Source organism: Oryza sativa, chromosome 2 (assembly GCF_034140825.1).
Source record: "Oryza sativa Japonica Group chromosome 2, ASM3414082v1".
Lineage (NCBI taxonomy): Eukaryota > Viridiplantae > Streptophyta > Magnoliopsida > Poales > Poaceae > Oryza > Oryza sativa.
Genome location: NC_089036.1, coordinates 3,040,777 through 3,064,938, shown reverse-complemented (window position 1 = coordinate 3,064,938; position 24,162 = coordinate 3,040,777). Strand labels below are relative to the sequence as shown.

At 43.8% G+C, this 24,162-nt stretch overlaps 2 protein-coding genes and 1 long non-coding RNA gene across 8 annotated transcripts; 2 read left to right on the top strand and 1 right to left on the bottom strand.

Annotated features, from left to right (window-relative positions):
• The first annotated feature begins 1,162 nt into the window (after window positions 1–1,162).
• Window positions 1,163–7,601, top strand: LOC107277259 (receptor-like protein 3). The gene is made up of 2 exons (XM_066307189.1): window positions 1,163–1,687; window positions 5,917–7,601. Exons 1-2 carry the CDS (start codon window positions 1,189–1,191, stop codon window positions 7,599–7,601), a joined length of 2,184 nt encoding a protein of 727 aa, XP_066163286.1. The 5' UTR covers window positions 1,163–1,188.
• Window positions 3,400–3,883, bottom strand: LOC112937936 (uncharacterized). Its single transcript, XR_010739042.1, has 2 exons — window positions 3,774–3,883; window positions 3,400–3,553 (listed from the first exon to the last, which is right to left on the bottom strand). It is a non-coding gene; the product is annotated as an uncharacterized lncRNA (long non-coding RNA).
• An 8,385-nt stretch (window positions 7,602–15,986) lies between the features above and the next one.
• LOC4328347 (uncharacterized) lies at window positions 15,987–19,017 on the top strand. 6 transcript variants are annotated; one of them, XR_010739038.1, is made up of 3 exons: window positions 15,987–16,091; window positions 18,374–18,478; window positions 18,579–19,017. XR_010739038.1 is itself a non-coding variant. In XM_015769117.3 (3 exons), the coding sequence occupies exons 1-3, from the start codon at window positions 18,180–18,182 to the stop codon at window positions 18,906–18,908; spliced, it is 558 nt and encodes a 185-aa protein (XP_015624603.1). In that variant the 5' UTR covers window positions 18,020–18,179; the 3' UTR covers window positions 18,909–19,017. The 6 variants fall into 6 exon arrangements, 2 of the variants coding, with proteins under 2 accessions (XP_015624603.1, XP_015624606.1); XR_003240790.2 differs by having other exon boundaries at window positions 18,562–19,017; XR_010739036.1 differs by having other exon boundaries at window positions 18,374–18,510.
• Window positions 19,018–24,162: the final 5,145 nt, after the last annotated feature.

Sequence of the window (24,162 nt, the reverse complement as noted above, 5' to 3'; positions counted from 1 at the left end):
TTGGGAACTAAACGAGGCCGAAGCTAAGCCAAGAGTGGTGCGCTGCTGCTTTGATATCGACTCCAATCATTTCGTCTACACTTAATTATAAGCCGTAACGTTTATTGACATTGTTGAAATTTCTTAGAACAACAAAGGGTCATGAAATGAAAACAATATATACTACTATTCATCCGTTTCAAAATGTAAGACTTTATAGCATTGTCCATATTTATATAGATGCTAATGAATCTTTATATATAATAATATCTAGATTCATTAGCATCTATGTGAATATGAGCAATGCTAGAAAGTCTTATATTGTGAAACGGAGGAGGTACTAGATAGCACTACGGCAGTACAGACTTATACAACACAACCTCGAAATTTTCAGGCTTGACCAAATTTTGTTCAACCAAGCAAAAGCAAACGCATCCCAGCAGCACACAAACATGTAATGTACCTGCATCAGTTACTCTTTTAATTGTGTAGCCAAACCATTTCAGGATTAAAAAAAAAGAAAAAGAAGAGGTAATGTAACCAACTGAGGTCAATCTTTTGATTGTTGTTAAAGATTATCGCAAGCTAAGAACAGTCAACAGTCACAAAATAACTCAAATGATGCTGCTGGAATTACTGAGACTAGAAGAAGCAGAGTGTTCGGTTGTACGCCGTACCTGCATCTAGAAAAAAAAGAATATGAAAGGAAATCACTAGAGGACATAGACCTGGACTATGACTCTGCTTTAGGACTAAACGAGTGGAGAATTTAACAAATACTCCCTCCGTTTCATATTATAAAACTTTCTAGCATTGTCCATATTAATATAGATGTTAATGTTTAGATTCATTAACATCTATATTAATATGGACAATGCTAGAAAGTTTTATAATATGAAACGGAGGAAGTAGTAGTCAAGTGGCAACTGTACCACCAAAAATCCAATTTAAGTGGAACCACTCCTGTCAAGCATCATGAGACTAACGCATAAGATTGGCAAAAGAAAACAAAAATAGTTAGACTAAACTTCCAAACCTAGGCATAGCTCCAAGCCAGTGAGGTAGCATCAAGCAAACTCATAGGTCAACAGCCAACACTCCATCAGCTTATAACTCTTCGGTGCTTCAACAATATATTACCCAGGAACTATAACTTTGCACACAATACCAGCCTATCTTGGCAAATCAAGCTCACAACTGATACAAACCATGAAGCCACATTCTTCGCGCAGCAACAAAACCAGCAGGTTTCGCATAAATTTCTTTGATCCTGCTTTTGTGTTGCTGCTGACCTTCATCTCTCCTGTCAATTCATGCACCGAGCAGGAGAGGCACTCCCTCCTCCGGTTCATCGCCGGGCTATCGCAGGACAGTGGTCTCGCCGCGTCATGGCAGAATAGTACAGATTGTTGCACATGGGAAGGGATCATCTGTGGAGAAGATGGTGCAGTAACTGAGATATCACTGGCCTCAAGAGGCCTACAAGGGCGCATCTCATTGTCCCTGAGAGAGCTCACCAGCTTGTCACGACTCAACCTGTCGTACAACTTGCTCTCCGGCGGGCTTCCATCAGAGCTGATATCTACTAGCAGCATCGTCGTCCTTGATGTCAGCTTCAACCGCCTAGATGGAGAATTACAGGAGCTGAATTCCTCATCACCTGAAAGGCCACTCCAGGTACTAAATATCTCAAGCAACCTGTTTACGGGTGCATTTCCCTCCACCACATGGGAGAAAACGAGCAGCCTGTTTGCAATCAATGCAAGCAACAACAGTTTTACTGGCTACATACCTTCCACCTTTTGTATCAGCTCATCATCCTTTGCTGTGCTTGATCTTTCTTACAACCAATTCAGTGGCAACATCCCCCATGGGATAGGTAAATGCTGTTCCCTTAGAATGCTAAAGGTTGGTCACAACAACATTATTGGGACCCTGCCATATGATCTCTTCAGTGCCATCTCATTGGAGTACCTCTCTTTTGCTAACAATGGTTTGCAAGGAACAATTAATGGCGCGCTCATCATAAAGCTACGTAATCTTGTTTTTGTTGATCTTGGATGGAATAGATTCAGTGGCAAGATCCCAGATAGTATAGGCCAGCTAAAGAAACTAGAGGAGCTTCACATGTGCAGCAACAACTTATCTGGAGAGCTGCCATCATCCTTGGGTGAGTGCACAAATCTAGTAACCATCAACCTCAGGAGCAACAAGTTAGAAGGAGAGCTTGCCAAGGTTAACTTCTCAAACCTGCCCAATCTGAAGAAAATAGATTTTGGCTCGAATAACTTCACCGGCACAATTCCAGAAAGCATATACTCATGCAGTAATTTGACTTGGTTGCGACTATCTTCCAATAGGCTTCACGGCCAGCTGACAAAGAATATAGGAAATCTGAAGTTTATCACCTTCTTATCTCTTTCCTACAACAATTTTACAAATATCACAAATACTCTTCACATACTCAAGAGCTTAAGGAATCTCAATGTCTTGTTAATCGGGGGCAACTTCAAAAATGAAGCTATGCCACAGGATGAAGCAATTAATGGTTTTGAGAATATTCTTTGTCTTGCCATAGAGGATTGTGCACTGTCTGGAAAGATACCTAATTGGTTCTCCAAGCTCCGAAATTTGCAGATTTTAGTTTTACACAACAATCAACTCAATGGGCCTATACCAACCTGGACCAGTAGCCTAAAATTCCTTAAGTATGTGGACATATCCAATAATAACCTTACAGGAGAAATACCAGCAGGATTAATGGAGATGGCAATGCTAAAGTCAGACAAGGTTGCAGATAACTCAGACCCAATAGCCTTTCCACTTCCGGTTTATGCAGGTGCATGTTTGTGTTTTCAGTACCATACAGCTACTGCTCTCCCTAAAATGTTGAATCTAGGTAACAACAAATTCACTGGTGCAATTCCCATGGAGATTGGTGAGTTAAAAGCACTTGTTTCACTCAACTTGAGCTTCAACAACTTAAACAGCGAGATCCCACAATCAATGAACAACCTCAAGAATTTGATGGTTCTCGACCTGTCATACAACCATCTGACAGGTGCGATCCCTCCGGCACTAATGAATCTTCACTTCCTTTCTAAATTCAACGTTTCCTACAATGACCTTGAAGGGCCCGTACCAATTGGAGGCCAGTTCAGCACATTTCCAAGTTCTAGTTTTGCTGGAAACCCAAAGCTATGCAGCCCAATGCTTTTGCACCATTGCAATTCAGCAGAAGAAGACCTGTCTTCCTCGAACTCAACAAAAGAGTACGTTAACAAGGTTGTCTTTGTGATTGCTTTCTGTGTGTTCTTTGGAGTAGGAGTGCTATATGATCAGATAGTTCTACCTAGATATTTTTGGTTAAACCGATTACGATAGGGACAATCAACAGTATGCACTCATATGCAATGGGTATAGAACTGGAAGCAACAGCTGCAACTTTGTAATTACCATATGACCTTCTCCAACTGAGTGAGTGAATGGTACTCAATTCAGCAAAGCCGACTCAGTGGTTCTATCCCCCGGCTGGATGAACATCCCAGGCAAACCTGAATTATGAGGTCGTGATCTGTTAGTGAAATTCAGTTAATGCAGTACGATCCAAAAAGTAGAAAATCGGAAGGAACTTAATTGGACTCAAGTAAACATTCAGTGTTTGTATTAATTTGTGAGTACCAATGACACCGCTCATAGATCTGGGTGCGATGTTCGCCGATCTTTTGCGGGGGATTCCTTACTAGCCGCGGGGGGGCTCAAATCAAGAGGGGGAGGGAGAAGGCATGGCTTACCCCGTGGCTTTCGCTGCTCCTGGGGAACATCGCTGCGGGCGCAGCCCTTCACGCTTCGGCCGCCGGCGACGATTTGGGACGACCACGTACGGCCACTCATGCGTCGATGGCGGCGGCGGCGGCTCCGCGGGGAGGAGGGCCATGGCGAGGCTTGTCTTCAACGTCGCCGAGGCGCCCGTCGGCTTCGGCGTCGGCGTCGGCGTCGGCGGCTGGATGACCGGAGAGCCCATGAGCCTAACCAACATGAGCCGCACGCGAGTCCACTTCCCTTCCGGCCCAACAATAGTGGGCCTCATGTAAGCTGAGATCCCCTGCGCCCCGTTCTTGGACCGCAGGAAAGAGAAAGCCCATAACGGCACAAAAAATATGGGCCGCATACAAGTTGTAATCCCGTTTCGGCCGCACGTAAGTCGAAATCCTCCAACGCACGTAGATGGTATACGATTTTGCTATAAGATGAATGATCCAAAGGAGTGCAAAAATCGACAGCGTCATATATTTTGAACGACATATGTTGTATTTTAAAATACAAAATATGTTCTTATGTGATTTAGGATTCTAGATCATTGTTTGCACGTTTTCCGAGCTACTTCAAAAGTGTGTTTCGTGCCAAAAGGAAAAAAAATTGGAGTATTTTTTATGTAGTTAATTTATTCTTTTATACCCTCAAATAGCTATCATAAAAATCAGATTATCCAATAAATTCAGCCATCTTAAACCAAGCCAAGAGAGTAAAATCTAGAATATGCGAATGCAAGAACGGAATGTAACAAAGAAATTTCACAGAGAACAACGAGAAGATATGAACAGAAAAAGGAAATAAAAACAAGATACCAGTACTTGTAGATAACAACATGGCTGTACAGCACACAAAGGGTCAATCAAGGATTATCACACAACTTTACTTGAAATTTGAAGGCTCGAGGTTTGTTCTACCATGCAAACGCAAACGAATTTCAGCAGCACTACGCAAACATGTTATATACCTGCATCAGTTACAGTTTCATTAATCCAACCATCTCAAGAAAAACAGGATATGCAACCAGAGCAGGTCAATCTTCTTCTTTTCTTTTTATAAAAGATTATCACAAGCCAAGAACAGTCAACAGTCGGAAATAGATTGTCTGAGACAGATTATAAAAAATGCAGCTGATGTCTGAGATTAATCGCAGGCCGGCATAGTCGTCATCAAAGGAAATCAGTAGAGTAATAGTCCAATAGACTTGGACCATGACACTGCTACTGCTTCAGGAGTAAAATGGAATGATGATTTTAACAAAATCGTTTCAAATAGCTTACTGCCTTAGTGCGTCTCAAGTGGCAGACGTATGAAGAAATATACTTGGACCAATTCAATTGCAAGCATTTCTGTCAAACAATGTGTGCCTAACACATCATGTCGGTGGAAAACAAAGCAAATAATAGACTGAATTTACAAACCTAAGCATAGCACCAGCTCACCAAGCCAGTGAGGCAGCATCAAGTAAACGCAAAGGTCAACATTCAATCAGCTTATAATTCTTCCACCCTTTCGACAATATATTGCTCAGGAACTATGGTTTTGCACACAGTATCAGCCTTTCTTGGCAAATCAAGCTGGATAATCCATAACAGTTTCCCACAGAAATACTGACCATGAAACCAATACTCCATTCTTCTAGCAACAACAAAAGCAGAAGTTTTTGCATGCATTTGTTTGGCCTTGCTCTTGTTTTGCTATTGCTAACCCTCGTCACTCCCGTCAGTTCATGCACCGAGCATGAACAGAGTTCTCTCCTCCATTTCCTCGCTGGGCTTTCACAGGACAGCAGCCTCACCATGTCATGGAGGAACAACACCGACTGTTGCACCTGGGATGGGATCATCTGCAGCATGGACGGCGCAGTAACTGAGCTACTGCTGTCCTCAAGAGGTCTTGAAGGGCAGATCTCACCATCCCTAGGAGAGCTCACCAGCTTGTCGCGCCTCAACCTGTCGTACAACTCACTCTCCGGTGGTCTTCCAGTGGAGCTGATGTCCTCTAGCAGCATCATTGTCCTTGATGTCTGCTTCAACCGCCTTGGCGGAGAAGTACAAGAATTGAATTCATCAGTATGTGACTGGCCACTGCAGGTACTGAACATCTCAAGCAACCGATTTACAGGAGACTTTCCATCCACCACATGGGAAAAAATGAGGAACCTGGTCGTCATCAATGCCAGCAACAATAGTTTTACTGGGTACATACCTTCCTCTTTCTGCATCAGCTCGCCATCCTTCACTGTGCTTGACCTTTCCTACAATCGGTTCAGTGGCAACATCCCCCCTGGGATAGGTAATTGCTCTGCCCTTAAAATGTTCAAGGCTGGGTACAACAACATCAGCGGGACCCTGCCAGATGAACTCTTCGATGCTATCTCATTGGAGTACCTCTCTTTTCCTAACAATGGATTGCAGGGAAGAATTGATGGCACACACCTAATCAAACTGAAAAATCTGGCTACTCTTGATCTTCGATGGAACCAGCTCACTGGCAAGATTCCAGATTCTATCAACCAGCTCAAGCAACTGGAGGAGTTACATCTATGTAGCAACATGATGTCTGGAGAGTTGCCAGGGAAACTGAGCAGCTGCACAAATCTGAAGGTCATAGACCTAAAACACAATAACTTCTATGGAGATCTTGGCAAGGTTGATTTTTCCGCCCTACATAATCTAAGAACTTTAGATCTTTACTTAAACAACTTCACCGGCACAATTCCAGTAAGCATCTACTCATGCAGAAATTTGAAAGCACTACGGTTATCCGCTAACCATCTCCATGGTGAGTTATCATCGGGAATAATCAATCTGAAGTATCTTTCCTTCTTGTCACTTGCTAACAACAATTTTACAAACATCACAAATGCACTTCAGGTCCTTAAAAGTTGCAGGACCATGACCACCCTTCTTATTGGGCGCAACTTTAGAGGAGAGATCATGCCACAGGATGAAAACATAGATGGTTTTGGGAATCTTCAAGTTCTCGACATAAGCGGCTGCTTATTGTCTGGGAATATACCTCAATGGATATCCAGGCTCAAGAATCTGGAAATGTTAATATTAAGTGCCAACCGACTCACTGGACCAATACCAGGTTGGATCAACTCCCTAAACCTCCTCTTCTTTATAGATATGTCAGACAACAGACTTACGGAAGAAATTCCAATCAATCTGATGAATATGACAATGCTCAGATCTGAAAAATATGTAACCCATGTGGACCCAAGGGTTTTTGAGATTCCTGTCTATAATGGTCCATCACTTCAATACCGTGCTCTTACTGCTTTCCCTACATTGTTGAATCTGAGCTACAACAGCTTCACAGGTGAAATTTCCCCGATAATTGGTCAGTTGGAAGTGCATGTGCTTGATTTCAGCTTCAACAACTTATCCGGGAAGATCCCACAATCAATCTGCAACCTCACAAACCTGCAGGTTCTACACTTGTCCAATAACCATCTCACAGATGCAATCCCTCCTGGACTAAGCAATCTGCACTTCCTCTCAGCATTCAATGTTTCTAACAATGACCTAGAAGGGCCTATCCCAACTGGAGGCCAGTTTGATACATTTCCAGACTTTAGCTTCAGAGGGAACCCAAAGATATGTAGCCCTATTGTTGCGCGCCGTTGCAATTCCACAGAAGAAGCTCTGACCTCCCCTATCTCCACAAAGCAGTACATCGACAAGACTGTCTTTGTGATTGCATTTGGTGTGTCCTTTGGAGTAGGTGTGGTATATGATCAGATAGTTGTATCCAGATTTTTACAAAGCTTGCGATTGCGTTTGGTGTGTCCTTTGGAGTAGGTGTGGTGTATGATTAGATAGCTGTATCCAGATTTTTTTTTTTGTGGCTAAATCAGTTACAGTATTATCAATTCAATCAAAACGCGCGCTGGATTGCAGATATGAACAATGGGTCATAGAGCAGAGCAAGCAATCAACATCTGTGACTTCTTAATTGCTAGTAATTTGCTATAGACATCTCTAAAACTGTGTAGTGACCTCAAGTATTCTCACTACAGCAAGGCCTACTCAGTGGCTCCACAGTCTCCAGCCCCCAGCAAGATGAACACCCCAAAGGAAAACCTGATTGGCCAGCTCGTGATCTGCCAACGAGATTCAGTTAATGCAGTGTATGCTCCAAAAAGTAGAAAATTGGGAAGAAACTGAAGTGGATTGGAAGTAAACTGAAATCTGTTAGTAAATCGAATGCGTAAATAGTATTATACTACGTGATGCGGGATTTCTTCCTAGCCGCGGGGGCTCAGATCAAGGGCTAACCTCGTGGGTTTCGCTGCTCGTGGGAAACATCGCTGCGGTCGCCGCCCCGCGGAGACGGCGGCGACGATGGGGGACGGCGCGGCGGCGGCGAGCGGGTCGCCGTGGAGGAATTTTTTTTATTTATAATTTTTTTTATTAAAAGTTTTACAAAAATAATTTTCCATTTTGAAAATTGACGGAAATAGTCGCCTACCGCCCTCTGGGAGGGCGATTTTTAAAAATCGCCCTCCCAGAGGGCGGCGAAAATGACGTGGCAGACGGCCGTTCGCTCTCGGGCGACGGCCGTCAACGAAATTTGCAGGCGGCCCCCTTGCCGCCCTCCGCGAGGGCGATTTTCTACTGTGCGGGGGGCCGCCTGCAAATGGGCGGCGAGGGGGGGCATGGAATTTTGCAGGCGGCCCCCTTGCCGCCCTCCGCTAGGGCGATTTTGTACTGTGCGGGGGGCCGCCTGCAAATGGGCGGCGAGGGGGCATGGAATTTTGCAGGCGGCCCCCTTGCCGCCCTGGGGGAGGGCGATTTTTGCCTCCCCCCTATAAAGCCCAGCCCCTCCCCTGTGAAATTTCATTATATTCACTAAAAATCCAAAAAAACGAAAGAGAGAGAGAGGGGAGGGCAGCAGAAGGGGAGCGGCGAAGCCCTGCTGGTTCGCTCACTTCATCACAGGTATGCTCCCATACATCTTTTGCATTTGTACTAATATATTACGTTTGAGTACATATGTTGCGTTTTAGTTTTAGTTCCATATATTTTAGCAGATCTGTAGCACACAGCACATATGTGTAGATCCAGAGCATAGAATATAATAGTATGAATTGAGACATAGACAGTAGTGTTAATTGTAAGATGTAGTTTAGTTTGATCTGGAGAATGTAACCTACTTTTAGAAATTTAGAGAACAATATTGTAGAGAATGTAACTTAGGGCGTAGTACAGAAATGCGAGGTTAACGCAGTTATTGTTTTCATCAGGCACAATGTCAAGTAAGGTCACATTTCAGATAGTTCACGGTGAAGGAAATATTAGATTTGGTCCAGATGGTGTTGATCTGTCAGATTTTGTAATGACATCTAAGGGCATCGATAGGCCTGCGGAGAGAACATTTGAGTCAATTTATAGTTGGTTGTTGAGAGGATTTAGAATAGACCAAGAAGTCTACACAATGTCAGTATCTGTTGTAGTGAGTCGTGCAATAGAAGGTTATTTTTGGGAACTAATGCCGATGGACAGCACTGCTGCTTGGAGACGGTATGTGGAAATGGCTTTTGAACGGTCATGGCCCCTCGTTATATTTGTGTCGGTACAAGAGAAAGATACAAATGTTTCAATGCAAACCGAAGATGTGGAGGGTCCTAGCAATGCAGGGGATGTTGTTGGACCATCGATGCAAAATGAGGAAAATCAACCAAGGGAGGAGCAGGCCATGGGCATGGCGGATGAGGGGGAGAGAGTCGGTATAATTGTTGATGAAATGGAGAGGGAAGATTCGGATAATGAGCAAGCGGAGGACGACGCATCATCCGATGAGGAAGGTGATGTAATGGCCACTGATTGGGCAAATGAGGACTTCTCTGGTCTTGTTATATCAGAGGGTGATCATGTACCCTGGGAGTATAAGGAGAACGAGGTAATTGAGGGTGCAAGGTATGCTCATAAGGATGAGATGAAGGAGGCGGTGAAGCATTGGGCAGTTTCATTGCAGAGAGAGTTTAGGGTGGTCAAGTCAACAAATTATGTGTATGAAGTGAGGTGCATGAAGGAAGAATGTCCGTGGCGTGTCCATGCATATAAGGGTAAATGGAATGATTATTGGAAAGTTAGCATTGTGACCGAGCACAAGTGCTACTTACAAGGGGTGGAGAAGTATCACCGAAACATCACTTCAGCTTTTGTGGCAAGTGAGATGTACAGCAGTGTTGTTGGTAACATTGGCTTTGAACCAAAATCAATTATTAGGCACATCGAGAACAAATTCAAGTACACCATAAGCTATGCAAAGGCCTGGAGAGCCAAACAAAAGATCATTGAGATGAGGTATGGCACATTTGAAGCTTCTTATGATAATTTGCCTCGTTTGTTAGCCACCATTGCCCAGAGGAATAATAATACTTACTATGACCTACATACATTTACATCGGTTGAAGATCGAACAAAGAGTGTGCTGCAAAGAGCCTTTTTCTCATTGGGTGCTTGCATCAATGCTTTTGTGCATTGTCGACCTGTTCTATGCATAGATGGAACTTTTATGACAGGTAAATACCGAGGTCAGATATTGACAGCAATTGGGTGTGATGGGAACAACCAGGTTCTACCTATGGCTTTCGCATTTGTAGAGAGTGAGAACACTGAAAGCTGGTACTGGTTCCTAGAGAGAGTGCACATTGCAGTGGTGCGTATGAGGCCCAACGTTTGCCTTATACATGATCGTCATGCGGGTATGTTGCGGGCTATTGACTACTTGCAGAACGGTTGGGATGAGAAGGGACTTCCAGCTAAGTGGCCTGATGTTCGGAGTCGGTGGTGCATGCGTCACATGGGTGCAAATTTCTACAAGCAATTCAAGAACAAGCATCTTATGGATCTCTTTAAGAGGCTCTGTGCACAGAACCAAGAGAAGAAATTTAATGAGTTGTGGGACAAGTTGGATGAGTTGACAACGAAGCAAACAGATGAGCAATCTCGCAGACCACGAGTTGAAGGTGACGAGCCTCCCATACCTCTTGGTGCATTACATGATGACCCACCAACAATGAGAAGGAGGTCAGGGTCGGCCATCAGAAATTTCTCTCAGTGGATTGAGAATGAGCCTAAGGAGAAGTGGGCTCTATTGTTCGACACCGATGGATCTCGGTATGGCATAATGACAACCAATTTGGCAGAGGTGTACAACTGGGTAATGCGAGGAGTTCGGGTACTTCCATTGGTTGCTATTGTTGAATTCATCCTTCACGGCATGCAAGCCTACTTTAGGGATCGATACAAGAAAATTGGTCCGTCCATGGCCGATAACAACATAGTGTTTGGCAACGTAGTGACAAAGTACATGGAAGATAAAATCAAAAAGGCACGGAGACATAGAGTTGTTGCTCAAGGCACACAAGTGCATCGGTATGAAATAATGTGTGTTGATAGGAGCAGGCGTGGTATCTATCGCAAGCAAGCCGTGCAGGAATGTGTCTTGAAGGCGGATGGTGGATGTACCTGCAGTTGTATGAAGCCGAAGCTTCATCACCTTCCTTGCTCACACGTTTTTGTGGCAAGTGAGATGTACAGCAGTGTTGTTGGTAACAATTATGTCATTTATCTTGCATAATATAGGACAACTACTGAATTTTTTATTTCCATCTTGCATAGGCTGATGCGGCACGGGATATCAGTGCCGATATCACCGCAGTCCAGGTGAGGTTGAGCAGAGGTTTGCACTTGACTGACGTTGAGCAGAGGTCGACCTTCGACCGGATGCAGGAGAAGATGCGTGCGGTCATGCGCGTCTTCTCCTGTCGCAGCGCCGTGGACGTCGTACCTCCAGCTGGTCCGGTACACCCACGGCCTCGCGGTCCTACCGTCGGAGCAGGACCTCGTTTGTCTTCGAGCGCCCCTAGCTTCGGAGCAGTGCGACCTACAGCACCGGTTTCGCACGGTACAGTTCAGCCCAGATATTAGTTCATTTTTGTTTCAGCTTTTGCACGAATGTGTCACCATGTTTTAACTGCACGTTTCCTCATCGCAGGACCTCGTATGCCTTCGAGCGCGTTCGCAGGCACGACCGGCGCTTCCGCGAGCTCCGCAGGGGCGTTCGCCACCTCTTCGGGCGCGTTCGCCAGCTCTTCCTCTCACGGAGCGTCGATCCCTCGCCCACACGGTACTTTACTTTTTATTAATACTGTTAAATACCTGTACGAAACTGATGGTCCTTGTCCAGCAGGATTTGCAGCCGGGATCTTCGGTACTGGGGCCTCTTCGTCTCACGCCGGTAGGACTGGTCCTACTAGCCAGTTCTACGACGACGACTTGCACGGTGCAGACCACCAGGACGTACTAGGCTCCTCTCAGCTTGGAGGAGCTCCAGAGGCGCACACTCAGGAGCAGCCAGAGGTCACACCTGTACAGGCAGGACGGGTTGGCCGTGCCGTACCCCCGGACCGACTCACGTACTCCCAGGGGCACATTAGGGCGCAGGGTAGGAGGGACAGGGGTAAGAGGCCTCGTCAGTAGTGTTCTACCTCTTCAGTCCTTATGTGACCGTTTCTTTTGGCTTACAAACTTGTAAAGCAGTACTACTTTTGCTATTACTACTGCAGTACTACTTGTGTTTGTCTCGTCTACGTAGTTCTTTTCATTCGTATGGTGCTTGAACAACTTATGCTCACAACAACACACTTTCGGCGCTTCACGGTAGTGCCATATCCAGTAGCGCGCACAGTCCACAACAGCACACATGAAAAGCGGCAGCTCGAGTTATCACTATCAACTTTCGGCGCTGCCTGTTGACATAAAGTGAATCACGCCCACGCGTGATCGTCTTGTCACATCTAATGAATAATGTATCTCATTGAGTTCACATATATTGCAGTGAAAATGACGCTATATAATTGACAATCTGAAGGCAACCTCTTCATATCTTCTTTCCCACTACCACACCACACACGAAAATGGAAGCCTATTAATTGGTAATACGTAATCTAGAATTGAGATTATGTACAACATTCTTCACTACAATTTTACATTTTGGCAGCAAACCAAATATGATCAAATGCAATTTTACCTTACCAAATATTTGGTAGTGCCAAAACTTGCTTATATTTTGGCATTAACAAAATATTTGTACGGTAACATTCCAAATATGCCCTAAAAAATAATAAAATTGTATTTTACCAGTCTTGGAGATTTTAATCTTGTATAGTTTTCAATATAAAAAGATTTGATAACTATTGATATTTATATAAAAAAAATATAGAGCACAGTACAAAATCGCCCTCCCCCAGGGCGGCAAGGGGGCCGCCTGCAAAATTCCATGCCCCCTCGCCGCCCATTTGCAGGCGGCCCCCCGCACAGTGCAAAATCGCCCTAGCGGAGGGCGGCAAGGGGGCCGCCTGCAAAATTCCATGCCCCCCCTCGCCGCCCATTTGCAGGCGGCCCCCCGCACAGTAGAAAATCGCCCTCGCGGAGGGCGGCAAGGGGGCCGCCTGCAAATTTTGTTGACGGCCGTCGCCCGAGAGCGAACGGCCGTCTGCCACGTCATTTTCGCCGCCCTCTGGGAGGGCGATTTTTAAAAATCGCCCTCCCAGAGGGCGGTAGGCGACTATTTCCGTTAATTTTCAAAATGGAAAATTATTTTTGTAAAACTTTTAATAAAAAAAATTATAAATAAAAAAAATTCGCCGTGGAGGAGGGGGGCCATGGCGGCTGATCAATCGACGAGCCTAGGCCCAACCAAAATGGGCCGCACGTAAGTCCAAATTCCGTTACTGGGCCGCAAGAAAATGAAATCCCGTAACGGTCCAACTAACCCATATGGCAGCCAAGCTCGACAAGGCCGGTGATTGCGCGGCGACGTGCTGGAGGAGAAGGCAGAGAAGAGGAATTCTAAACTGTCTTTTGTGGGTCGCTCCTGTAATAGTTGTGCTCATGACATTGCTCGTCTAAGTATGAGTTGGGATCCGGGTCAGATGTCTGTTTGGGCTGACCTCCTCCAGAGTTTGTAAATGTGCTGGTATCTCGTGACCGTACTAAACCAACGAGCTAATAAAGAGCACGTTTAAGATAAAAAAAAAAGAGAAGAGGAAGAAGAGCGGCGAGCAGGCGTCACATTGCCTAGTCGTCTTTCGCCCGTCCAAGCCATACGGAGAGGAGAGAAATGCAAGCGGCAGCATCGTGCTCGCCGCCAGCCCTTCCTCTGTGCCCCTCCTCACAACTGCATCTCACAGCCGTCGGCATCTCGGCTCCTTGCCCTTCCTCTTCGCTCGGGAAGAAGAGGAGCCGACAGCGGAGAAGAGGGGCAGAGGTCGGCTTGCTCCGCTATCCGCTCCGCCACATCGAAAAGAGGGGAGGGAGAAAAGAAAGAAAAATCAAAGAGAGGAGACACTGATTTGTGGCCCTCGTATGTGTACTCGGTCGGTTGAACTAATCAACAAGTTACATACTTATATTAGAGCAGGTACAATAGCATACTGTGAGCTAACCATAGCGATGAGATAAAAGAAAAGAGAGATGAGTAGTGGGCTATAGATTTATAGCCAGTTACAACACGGATTCCAAAACATAATATATGTATGATAGGTGAGACTAGATATTAATAGTGTAGTACTCCCTCCGTCCCATAATATAAGGGATTTTAGGTGGATGTGACACATCTTAGTATAATAAATATTTTTGCCGGGTCGGCCAACCGACCAAGGACAGACCGCATTATACTAGGATGTGTTTCATCCACCCAAAATCTCTTATATCATGGGACAGAGGGAGTATATATTTATAGATATTGTAACTATTGCATGAATTGGCTATATATGATTTGGAGCTAGTAGTTGCTCAAAGTGAAAACCGCTCACAATATCATTAAGGTTGCAGTCCAAGGTGGTTGTCCGGTTTGTTCTTCAGGAGTTGAAGATATCAAGCATATGGTTTTTACTTGTAAAAGAGCAAAGTTGAGTTGAAGATATCAAGCATATGGTTTTTACTTGTAAAAGAGCAAAGTTGAGTTGAAGTTGATTTGGAAGCAGCTAGGCATATGGAGCAGAATACAACCGATTCTGGGTTTCGACCGGTCAGGATCTGTTCTGGTGGAGGAGGTGATAAGAAAGGGTGGAAAGGTTTCGCATCTGAATGCTATTAGAATGGCAGAATTGATCTTAAAGGGAGCTTGTTATATTTGGTAGGAGAGAAGACAGTTGGTGCATGGTGAATGAATACAGCACCCTGCTCGGTCGGCAATGTCTATTGCTACCTTAACAACAAACTATATGTTGTCAAATAAGAAAGGTAAAACAAGACATTGCTACCTTAACAACAAACTATATGTTGTCAAATAAGAAAGGTAAAACAAAAATTCAGAACGGTTGGAAGAAACCTCCTGAAGGAATGCTAATGATCAATGTTGATGCTGCTTTCGATATTGATTCGGGAAGTGGAGGTACTGGGGTGGTGTTGAGAGATCACTTGGGAGCTTGTGTTACGGCTTCTCAAGCATTTCTTCCATATGTCCTTGATGCACCGACGATGGCGGAGGCTTTTGCGCTGAGAGATGGGCTGGCCCTGGCGCAACACATTGGTGCTAAAAATGTTATAGTACAAACTGATTGTATGCAGGTGGTTTCAACGATGATGGATGGAGGATTTTCTGCTACAGCGGCTATGTCTGTGTTTGATGATTGCAAGCTGATGTGGGATGGTTTTGGTACAATTTCTATTGAGCACTGTAATAGAAATTCCAATCAGATGGCTCATGAACTGGCCAGGTTAGCGTTTAGGACAAAAAATTCTTGTACTTGGGTCGATGAACCCCCTCCCCTGGCTGTGTTCTGAATCATCTGGTAAACGATGTAACAATTTTATCCTATCAATAAAGCTAGCCGAATGGCATTCCCCGAAAAAAAGGTTGAACCTATATTTGAGGGACTATTCACTACTCCCTCCTTCCCTAAATGTTTGACACCGTTGATTTTTTTAAATATGTTTGACCGTTCGTTTTATTCAAAAAAAACTTTTGTGATATGTGTAAAACTATATGTATACATAAAAGTATATTTAACAATAAATCAAATGATAGAAAAAGAATTAACAATTACTAAATTTTTTGAATAAGACGAACAGTCAAACATTTTTAAAAAAATCAACGGTGTCAAACATTTTGGGATGGAGGTAGTATATTCCTCAAGTCATAATACCGTAACGGCCCAGATAATATGGGTCGTCCCACGGCCGTTCCCGGTCGTCGCCGTGCACTGCCGCCGGCAGCCGAAGCGAGACGAAGGCGTAGCGGAGATGCTCTTCTCGATCAGAAGCGGAGGACTCGAGGTTAGCCTTGTCTTCTTCTCCCCCACCTGATTTGAGCCGCGTCCAGGAAGGGATCCTCCACAACCGCCCAGCGAATAGCTCGGCGCCTCGGCCAGATCTATCGCGTATTCGCGTCGATCACGGTATTGCAGTGTTCGTTAGTTTCAGACTTGTGATCCCCTCTCTTGCCAAATTTCAGAGAAGTATTTCTAAATGTAGTCGCAAATTAATGGAGGAGCATTTACATTCACGTAAAACTTTCACAGTTTCACTTGACTCTCATCTACTGACAGATTTCAGTTTACTTCTTTCTACTTGTTGGAGCAGACTGTACCAACTGAAGTTCACTAGAACATCAAAGAGTTTGGCCTTGCTAAGTGAAATGTGAAAATCACTCGAGTAAACTACAAAATTGCATTACAGGCCACTAAGCCAGAACACATGTAGAGAGCGAGAGTGTGCTCTCGTATCTCCTCGATATAATTTGCTGAGTTCAATAAAAGCTTCCATTATCTTTAAAAAGAAGAAGCTAGAACACACTATTGACTGTCTCTATTGGAACTGCTTTAGCCAAAATATCTGGATATGATTGTCTGATCATATAGCACACCTATTCCAAAGAACACACCAAATCCAATTGCAAAGACAACCTTGTCAATATACTGCTTTGTGGAGGTAGGGGAGGTTGGAGCTGCTTCTGCCAAATTGCAATGCTGTACAAGCATTGGGCTGCATAGCTTTGGGTTACCAGCAAAACTAGAACTTGGAAATGTGCTGAACTGGCCTCCAATTGGTACAGGCCCTTGAAGGTCATTGTAGGAAACGTTGAATTCAGAAAGGAAGTGAAGGTTCACCAGTGCCGATGGGATTGCACCTGTCAGATGGTTGGAAGACAGGTCTAGCCCCATCAGATTCTTGATGTCACTGATCGATTGGGGGATCTCCCCATGTAAATTGTTGAAGCTCAAGTTGAGTGAAAGCAGTGCTTTCAACTGACCAATCTCCACAGGGATCAGACCACTTAATTTGTTATTACCTAGATTCAACATTTTGGGGAATGCACTAGCTGCACGGTACTGAAAACACAAAGATACACCCACATAAATTGTGAACGGGGAGACTCTTGGGCCATCTGGGTGATCTTCAATCTTGTCGGATTTTAGCATCGGCATCTCCATCAGTGCTGTTGGTATGTCCCCTATAAGGCTATTATTGGATAAGTCTATATACTTAAGGAAGTTTAGGCTATTGATCCAGGTTGGTATTGGTCCACTGAGTTGATTGTTGTGTAAAAGTAGAAGTTCCAACTTTTTTAGCTTTGAGAGCCAATTAGGTATTTTTCCAGTCAGTGCGCAGTTATTTATGGCAAGAACATGAAGATTCTCAAAACCATCAATTGTTTCGTCCTCTGGCATAGCTTCATGTATGAAATTACTCCCAATTAGCAAGGTAGTGAGGTTTCTTAAGCTCTTGAGTATGTGAAGTGAACCTGTGATATTTGTAAAATTGTTGTAGGAAAGAGATACGAAGGTAAGGGATTTCAAATTTTCTAATTTCTCCGTCAACTGACCTTGAAGCTTATTGCGAGATAACCTCAACCAAGTTAAAGTACCGCATGAGTAGATGCTATCTGGAATCGTGCCGGTGAAGTAATTCGAGGAAAGGCCCAAAGCTTGCAGATTGTGTAGGTTGGAGAAGTTAACCTTAGAAAGCTCTCCTGCCAACTTGTTATTTTCAAGGTTGATGGTGATTACATTTGTGCAATCACCCAAGGATGATGGCAGCTCCCCAGATATGTTGTTGTTGTTCATGTGAAACTCCTGTAGTCTCTTCAGCTTGCCTATAGAATCTGGTATTGTGCCACTGAATCTGTTCCACGCAAGATCAAGAAAAACCAGATTGCTGAGCTTTATCATGAGTACACCATCAATTGTTCCTTGCAAATCATTGTTAGGAAAAGAGAGGCACTCTAGTGATGTGGCATGGAAGAGATCATCTGGGAGGGCTCCACTGATGTTGTTGTGACCAGCCTTGAGCACTTTAAGGGCAGTGCATTTCCCTATTCCAGGGGGGATGCTGCCACTGAACTGGTTGTAGCTAACATCAAGCATGGCGAAGGATGGCAAGCCGGTACAGAAAGAGGAAGCTATCTGCCCAGTAAAACTGTTGTTGCTGGCGTTGATTGCAACCAGGCTCCTCATTTTCTCCCATGTGGTGGATGGAAATTCTCCTGTAAACCTGTTGCTTGAGATATTCAGAACCTGCAGTGGCCGGTCAGATACTGATGAATTCAGCTCTTGCAGGTCCCCGTCGAGGCGGTTGAAGCTGACATCAAGGACGATGATGCTGCCAGAGGACATCAGCTCCTCAGGAAGGCCACCGGAGAGCAAGTTGTAGGACAGGTTGAGGTACAGCAAGCTTCTGAGCTCTCCAAGGGATGGTGAGATCTGCCCTTCTAGGCCTTTAGAAACCAAATAGACTTCAATTATAGCCCCGTCTTCACTGCAGGTGATGCCTTCCCACGCGCAGCAGTCGATGCCATTCCGCCACGACATGGCGATGCCATTGTCATGCGATAGCCCAGCAAGGAACCGGAGGAGAGAGCTCTTCTCCTGCTCAAGGCATGCAATGGTGGAGTTGGCCATGGAGAGCAGCAGCAACAATAAGGCAGCAGCAGCGAGACCTGAGAAAGGCATCCCTAGCCTGCTTCTCCACAGAGAATGTGGTGCCTCCTTCATGATCTCTCCCATCACAGCAGTGTTTGGACTTAGAATTTGGCAACTAATATTTGTTCGCGAAAAGTTACACTGTTCGGTGAGGATATATATACACAACTGAATGCATGTTTCGAACCCTGCATGTTTGAACAGACCGCGTTCGAAGTCCCGAGGTATGAATTTCGTGGTTGAATGACTAAATAGGACAACTGAAGTACCCATTTGCCAAACTGTTATCTATCACGTTGTTTTCATTTTATGTTTAGTACTTCAATTTCACTTTGGCAATTAGAGCATGTGATCCTAAAATTGGCATGGCAGGAAGGTGACTGTCCTATGTGGTCCAAGGCAAATATGTTCTTTTCTTGATAATATTGTAGACTTTTCTGCATTCTTCCTGGTGTCAGTTGTTCTTTCTAGTTCTTTGTAGTTATATATGGAAATTTCAGTAAAGTTTGTGTGAACTGTTTTATGTTGCGAACAGGGAACGCATGCATGATTTCTTTCGTTCATCGATTCCAGATTACCTCAGTAATTATATAAGTGCTTATCAGGATCACTGACCATATCTACTTATCTGAAAACAACAGATGGGACTAATGATCACGTCCTACTTCTTGCACTGAGTGATTTGCAATGAAAAAGAGATCAGACGAAACGAAAAATACACACATATACGAATTATTTTCAAGAATAGAGGGATAAATATATGGGCTGTCAAAATAAGCTATTGTTAGACTAGTGTCATTTTGCTCCTTCACCAAATCACCAGTTCAATTTCTGCTAGGCTGCTAGCCATGGTGTAACAACCTGCGCTTTAGGTCCACAATAATACTATCATTACATACACTAACGTGTGAGGCAATAGGAGGATGTAACCCACATACCAGTGATTCTAATGGTAGCGACATTATGATAAAGGATCCTCACACATAACATCTTATTTACATTTTTATCCTTTCACTTCGTGTAAAATGGTAATCAACCAAAAATGGTATGGTTGAAGGGATAAGGTCTTATAAGTACATTTGCTCAACTAGCGAGATAGTACTAATCAAGTGTACGCAGTACTCATTTGCCACACATGTCACATTTTACTCATTTGCTACATATGTCACATTTTAATTTTTTTGCCGGGTCGGCCGAAAGATTCGGTCGACCAATTTCATTAAGAAAGAAAGGTAATGAAACAATACAGATAGCTTACAATGACAGTAAACTGTCGAATTGGATGTTGGCTAGGCCCTCAGGCCCGGAGGCGAACTCTAATCAGTGATTCTCGTTATTACATGGTTTAATAACCCCTGCTGTCTTCCACACTAGGGTTTCTTCCTCGACATCATCCACAAGATGTTCAGGTGTGCGCATCCTATGCTCGAAGATCCTCGCATTGCGTTCTTTCCATATGGACCAGCAGACCAAGGCGACCACGATGTCGAAGATGTCCCTGTAGCCGGTCCGAAAAAACTTCCTCGAGTTCGTTCACATTTTAATTGAACCAGGATGTCACATATGAACTTGCAGACTGACTTCCTTATAGAAATGATGGTCCCAGCCTTGTTAATGGCAGTGGAGGACGGTCCGTACGTGCGGCCCTCACGGTCCATGGTGACGATGACGCCATTAACAAGGCCGAGTTTAGTTCCAAACCTTTTCTTCAAACTTCTAACTTTTCCATCATATCAAAACTTTCCTACACACACAAACTTTCAATTTTTCCGTTACATCGTTCTAATTTCAATCAAATTTCTAATTTTGAAGTGAACTAAACATGCCCCAAGTTTGAATGCAAATCGAGCAACTCAGGGCATTAACGATTGGCAAGGACAGTCTGGACAGAATTATGAAGATGTTGCCATTGTTAGCCAAAATAGATGGACAAGAGTAGCTGGTCATACAGCACCCCTATTCCAAAGAACACGCCAAAGGCAATCGCTGCAATGACTTTTTGATGCTGGATTCTTTTTCAGAGATGGCTGCGAGGAAGCTGCCTCTACTGAATCATCACAATCATTACCCAACACAGGGCCACATAGCTTTGGGTTCCCATCAAAACTCAAACTTGACCTTGATAATGTGCTCATCTGAACCTTGTAGATCATTGTTGGAAATGTTAAAGTTTGAGAGGAAGTGGAGCTCCTTGTTCAGTGCCTCAGGCCGGTATTGGACCTATGAGATGGTTGCTAGATAGATTGAGATGCATCATGCATTTGATACTGTAATGGTAAGGAGTGTGTGATTTCAATTCTGAGATCCCGTGTTCAATCTCGAACACGTTCACAATGTCTTCTTTAAAAATTTTAAAAATTTAGAGGGATGTCTCTCCCTTCAAATATTGTTTTTTTAGATGGTTGCCACATAAATCTAGCACATGTACGTTTATGAGTTGGGATCTCTGTCTGTAATTTGTGACAACTGAAATATAGTCGAGAAAGGGATTGTAGTGCATGTAGAGAGATTGAGAAGATTGGGAAGATACTCAAAACGAGATGAGCCATTAGTGCATGATTAATTGAGTATTAACTATTTTAAACTTCAAAAATTGATTAATATGATTTTTTAAAACAACTTTTCTATAGAAAATTTTTACAAAAAACACACCGTTTAGTAGTTTGAAAAGTGTGCGCGTGGAAAACGATTCACAATCTCCCTTATCACCTGTCAACGAACACAGCCTTAGTGGTTTGGACGACGATTTCGTCCTACATAGCACATTGATTTTGTCTACTCCTGCTGACGTGTCTGCGTGGCTCCACTTTTTAGCCCACACACCCAGTAAAAGGATAGCAATTTGGGCCCATGATATAGGGCCACAAGGCCTCTCAGGACCAAAAGAAGCTAAGCATGCCGAGGCCCATCATGCAACGTTGCCAACCTATTTCAGGGCCCACGGCAACGAGTATGAATCGAATCAAACGGCGATCTCCCGAGAGATTTTGCTCTATCGGGTGATTTCTTCTCTGATGGAGTATTTGACGTTTTCTTCCCGAGATTGGTGGTGTTTAGATCTAGGGACTTAACTTTAGTCCCTATTTTTAGACACTAATTTAGAGTATTAAATATAGACTACTTACAAAACTAATTACATAAATAAAAGCTAATTCACGAGACAAATTTTTTAAGCCTAATTAATCTATAATTAGATAATGTTTACTGTAGCATCACATAGGCTAATCATGGATTAATTAGGCTCATTAGATTCGTCTCGCAAATTAGTCCAAGATTATGGATGGGTTTTATTAATAGTCTACGTTTAATATTTATAATTAATTTTCAAACATCCGATGTGATAGGGACTCCCATCTAAACAGGGCCTGAAAGGCTCCCGGATTCTCCGATCGATCGCGACGCAAATCCTGGACGCAGCCATGGTCGGCGACGAGGAGGCGGCGCAGGCGCTATGGCCGCCGCCGATCACGCTGGAGGAGGACTACTACTCCAGACGGCGCCGCGCCGCCGCCCTCAGGGAGGAGGAGTCCAACGAGCGGCTCGCGCGGGAGTGCCTGGATCACTACAACGCCCTTCACCCGGGCGACGTGACGCTGTGCAGCGCGCCGTGCAACTCCACCACCTGGACACACGGCAACTTCGTGGCCCGCCGCCGCTCCGCCGGCTGCCTCGCATCGCTGTTCCTGCCCTCCGGCCGCGGACGCTCTTCTTGAACGAGTTAATTACTTCTTAATATCGATGATAGAATAAATACTCCCTCCCTCCGTATTTTAATGTATGACGCCGTTGACTTTTCGACCAACGTTTGACCATTCGTTTTATTCAAAATTTTCGTGCAAATATGAAAGTATTTATATCATTCTTAAAGAACATTTGATGATGAATCGAGTCACAATAAAATAAATGATAATTGTATAAGTTTTTTGAATGAGACGAATGGTCAAACGTTGAATAAAAAGTCAACAGCGTCATACATTACAATATGGAAATGGTATGTTTTAGATTTTTAGATAGAGCGAGTAGCCGAGTACTTTGGAACGGAGGAATTTCATGGACGGCCTGTTTGGTTGGAGGGAGTTGGTGATGGGGAATGGGAGTTTATGATATCTGGGAGTTTAAGTCTGTAATTTGGTTGGAAGACTTGGGAATTCGAGGGGGTTTGGGATGGGGAGTTTAAGTCTGTAGTTTGGTTGAAAGACTTGGGAATTCGAGGGGGTTTGGGATGGGGAATTAAAAGGTCGAATTCCCATCAATCTCTTACCTAGGGGAGGCCCGTTAATTCGTGAGATTTGGAGGGAATTCGATGTGAAACCAAATAAGGAATGGAGACTAAAAATGTAACTCCCATGACCAATCCCACCATCAACTTCCTCCTTAAAACTCCCATTCCTCTTTCATTCTCTTGCCAAACAGGCCAGGACATTTTGAACGTAAAAATCAGTGAAGTTCTTCCATTTCAAAGGAGATCTAGAACGATCTCGCTAAAAAATGTCAAGAACTTGATATGCTACGTATATCGGCCAGCATGCCTCATGCGGTTTTCTCGTACACGTCGTCTCGACTTTTTCAACAATAACCACCGTCAAATATTTCCTTGAAAACAAGGGCAGGAGACAGTTGCTGTGTTTAGTTCGTGTCCAAATTTTATATTATAAGCACTTTGGCAAACGATGAACCTCCTGATTATATTCTAAGCACCTTGGCAAACGATGTAACAATGTTTAATGATCAATAAAGCTTGACAAATGGCATTCCCTCAAAAAAAAAGTTCGTGTCCAAATTTTTTTTTACGTATACGGACACACATTTGAAGTATTAAACGTAGACTAATAACAAAACAAATTACATATTCCGTCTGTAAATTGCGAGACGAATCTATTAAGCCTAATTAATCTGTCATTAACAAATGTTTACTGTAGTACCACATTGTCAAATCATGGCGTAATTAGGCTCAAAAGATTCGTCTCGCAATTTACAGGCAAACTGTGCAATTGTTTTTTTTTCTTCTACATTTAATGCTCCATATATGTGTCCAAATATTTGATGTGACAGAAAAGTTGAAAGTTTGAAGAAAAAAATTGAATCTAAACACGGCCAGAGTGACATGCTAGTACAAGGGCTGCATAGTAAAAAATTCCTGGCCATAAAAAAACGCTGGGAGGGAGTAGCAGTCTTGAAATAAGGGCCCCAAGAAATATAAAATACAAGTTTGTTAGGGTGTGTTTAGTTTGGGAAAAGAAAATTTTTAGATATCACATCGGATGTTTAACTAGATGTCGGAAAGGGTTTTCGGACACGAATAAAAAAACTAATTTCATAACTCGCCTGGAAACCGCGAGACGAATCTTTTGAATCTAATTAAGCCGTCATTAGTACATGTGGGGTACTGTAGCACTTATAGCTAATCATTGACTAATTAGGCTCAA

What these genes read in the sequence shown, in the direction of transcription:
- LOC4328347 (XM_015769117.3), top strand. Translation starts at nt 18,180, where the DNA reads ATGGCGAAGGATGGCAAGCCGGTACAGAAAGAGGAAGCTATCTGCCCA. An exon ending in TGGTGGATGGAAATTCTCCT is followed by an intron (nt 18,303 to 18,373) that starts GTAAACCTGTTG and finishes CAGCTCTTGCAG; the next exon opens with GTCCCCGTCGAGGCGGTTGA. An exon ending in AAGTTGTAGGACAGGTTGAG is followed by an intron (nt 18,479 to 18,578) that starts GTACAGCAAGCT and finishes TCTTCACTGCAG; the next exon opens with GTGATGCCTTCCCACGCGCA.
- LOC107277259 (XM_066307189.1), top strand. Translation starts at nt 1,189, where the DNA reads ATGAAGCCACATTCTTCGCGCAGCAACAAAACCAGCAGGTTTCGCATA. An exon ending in CTCAAGCAACCTGTTTACGG is followed by an intron (nt 1,688 to 5,916) that starts GTGCATTTCCCT and finishes ACCGATTTACAG; the next exon opens with GAGACTTTCCATCCACCACA.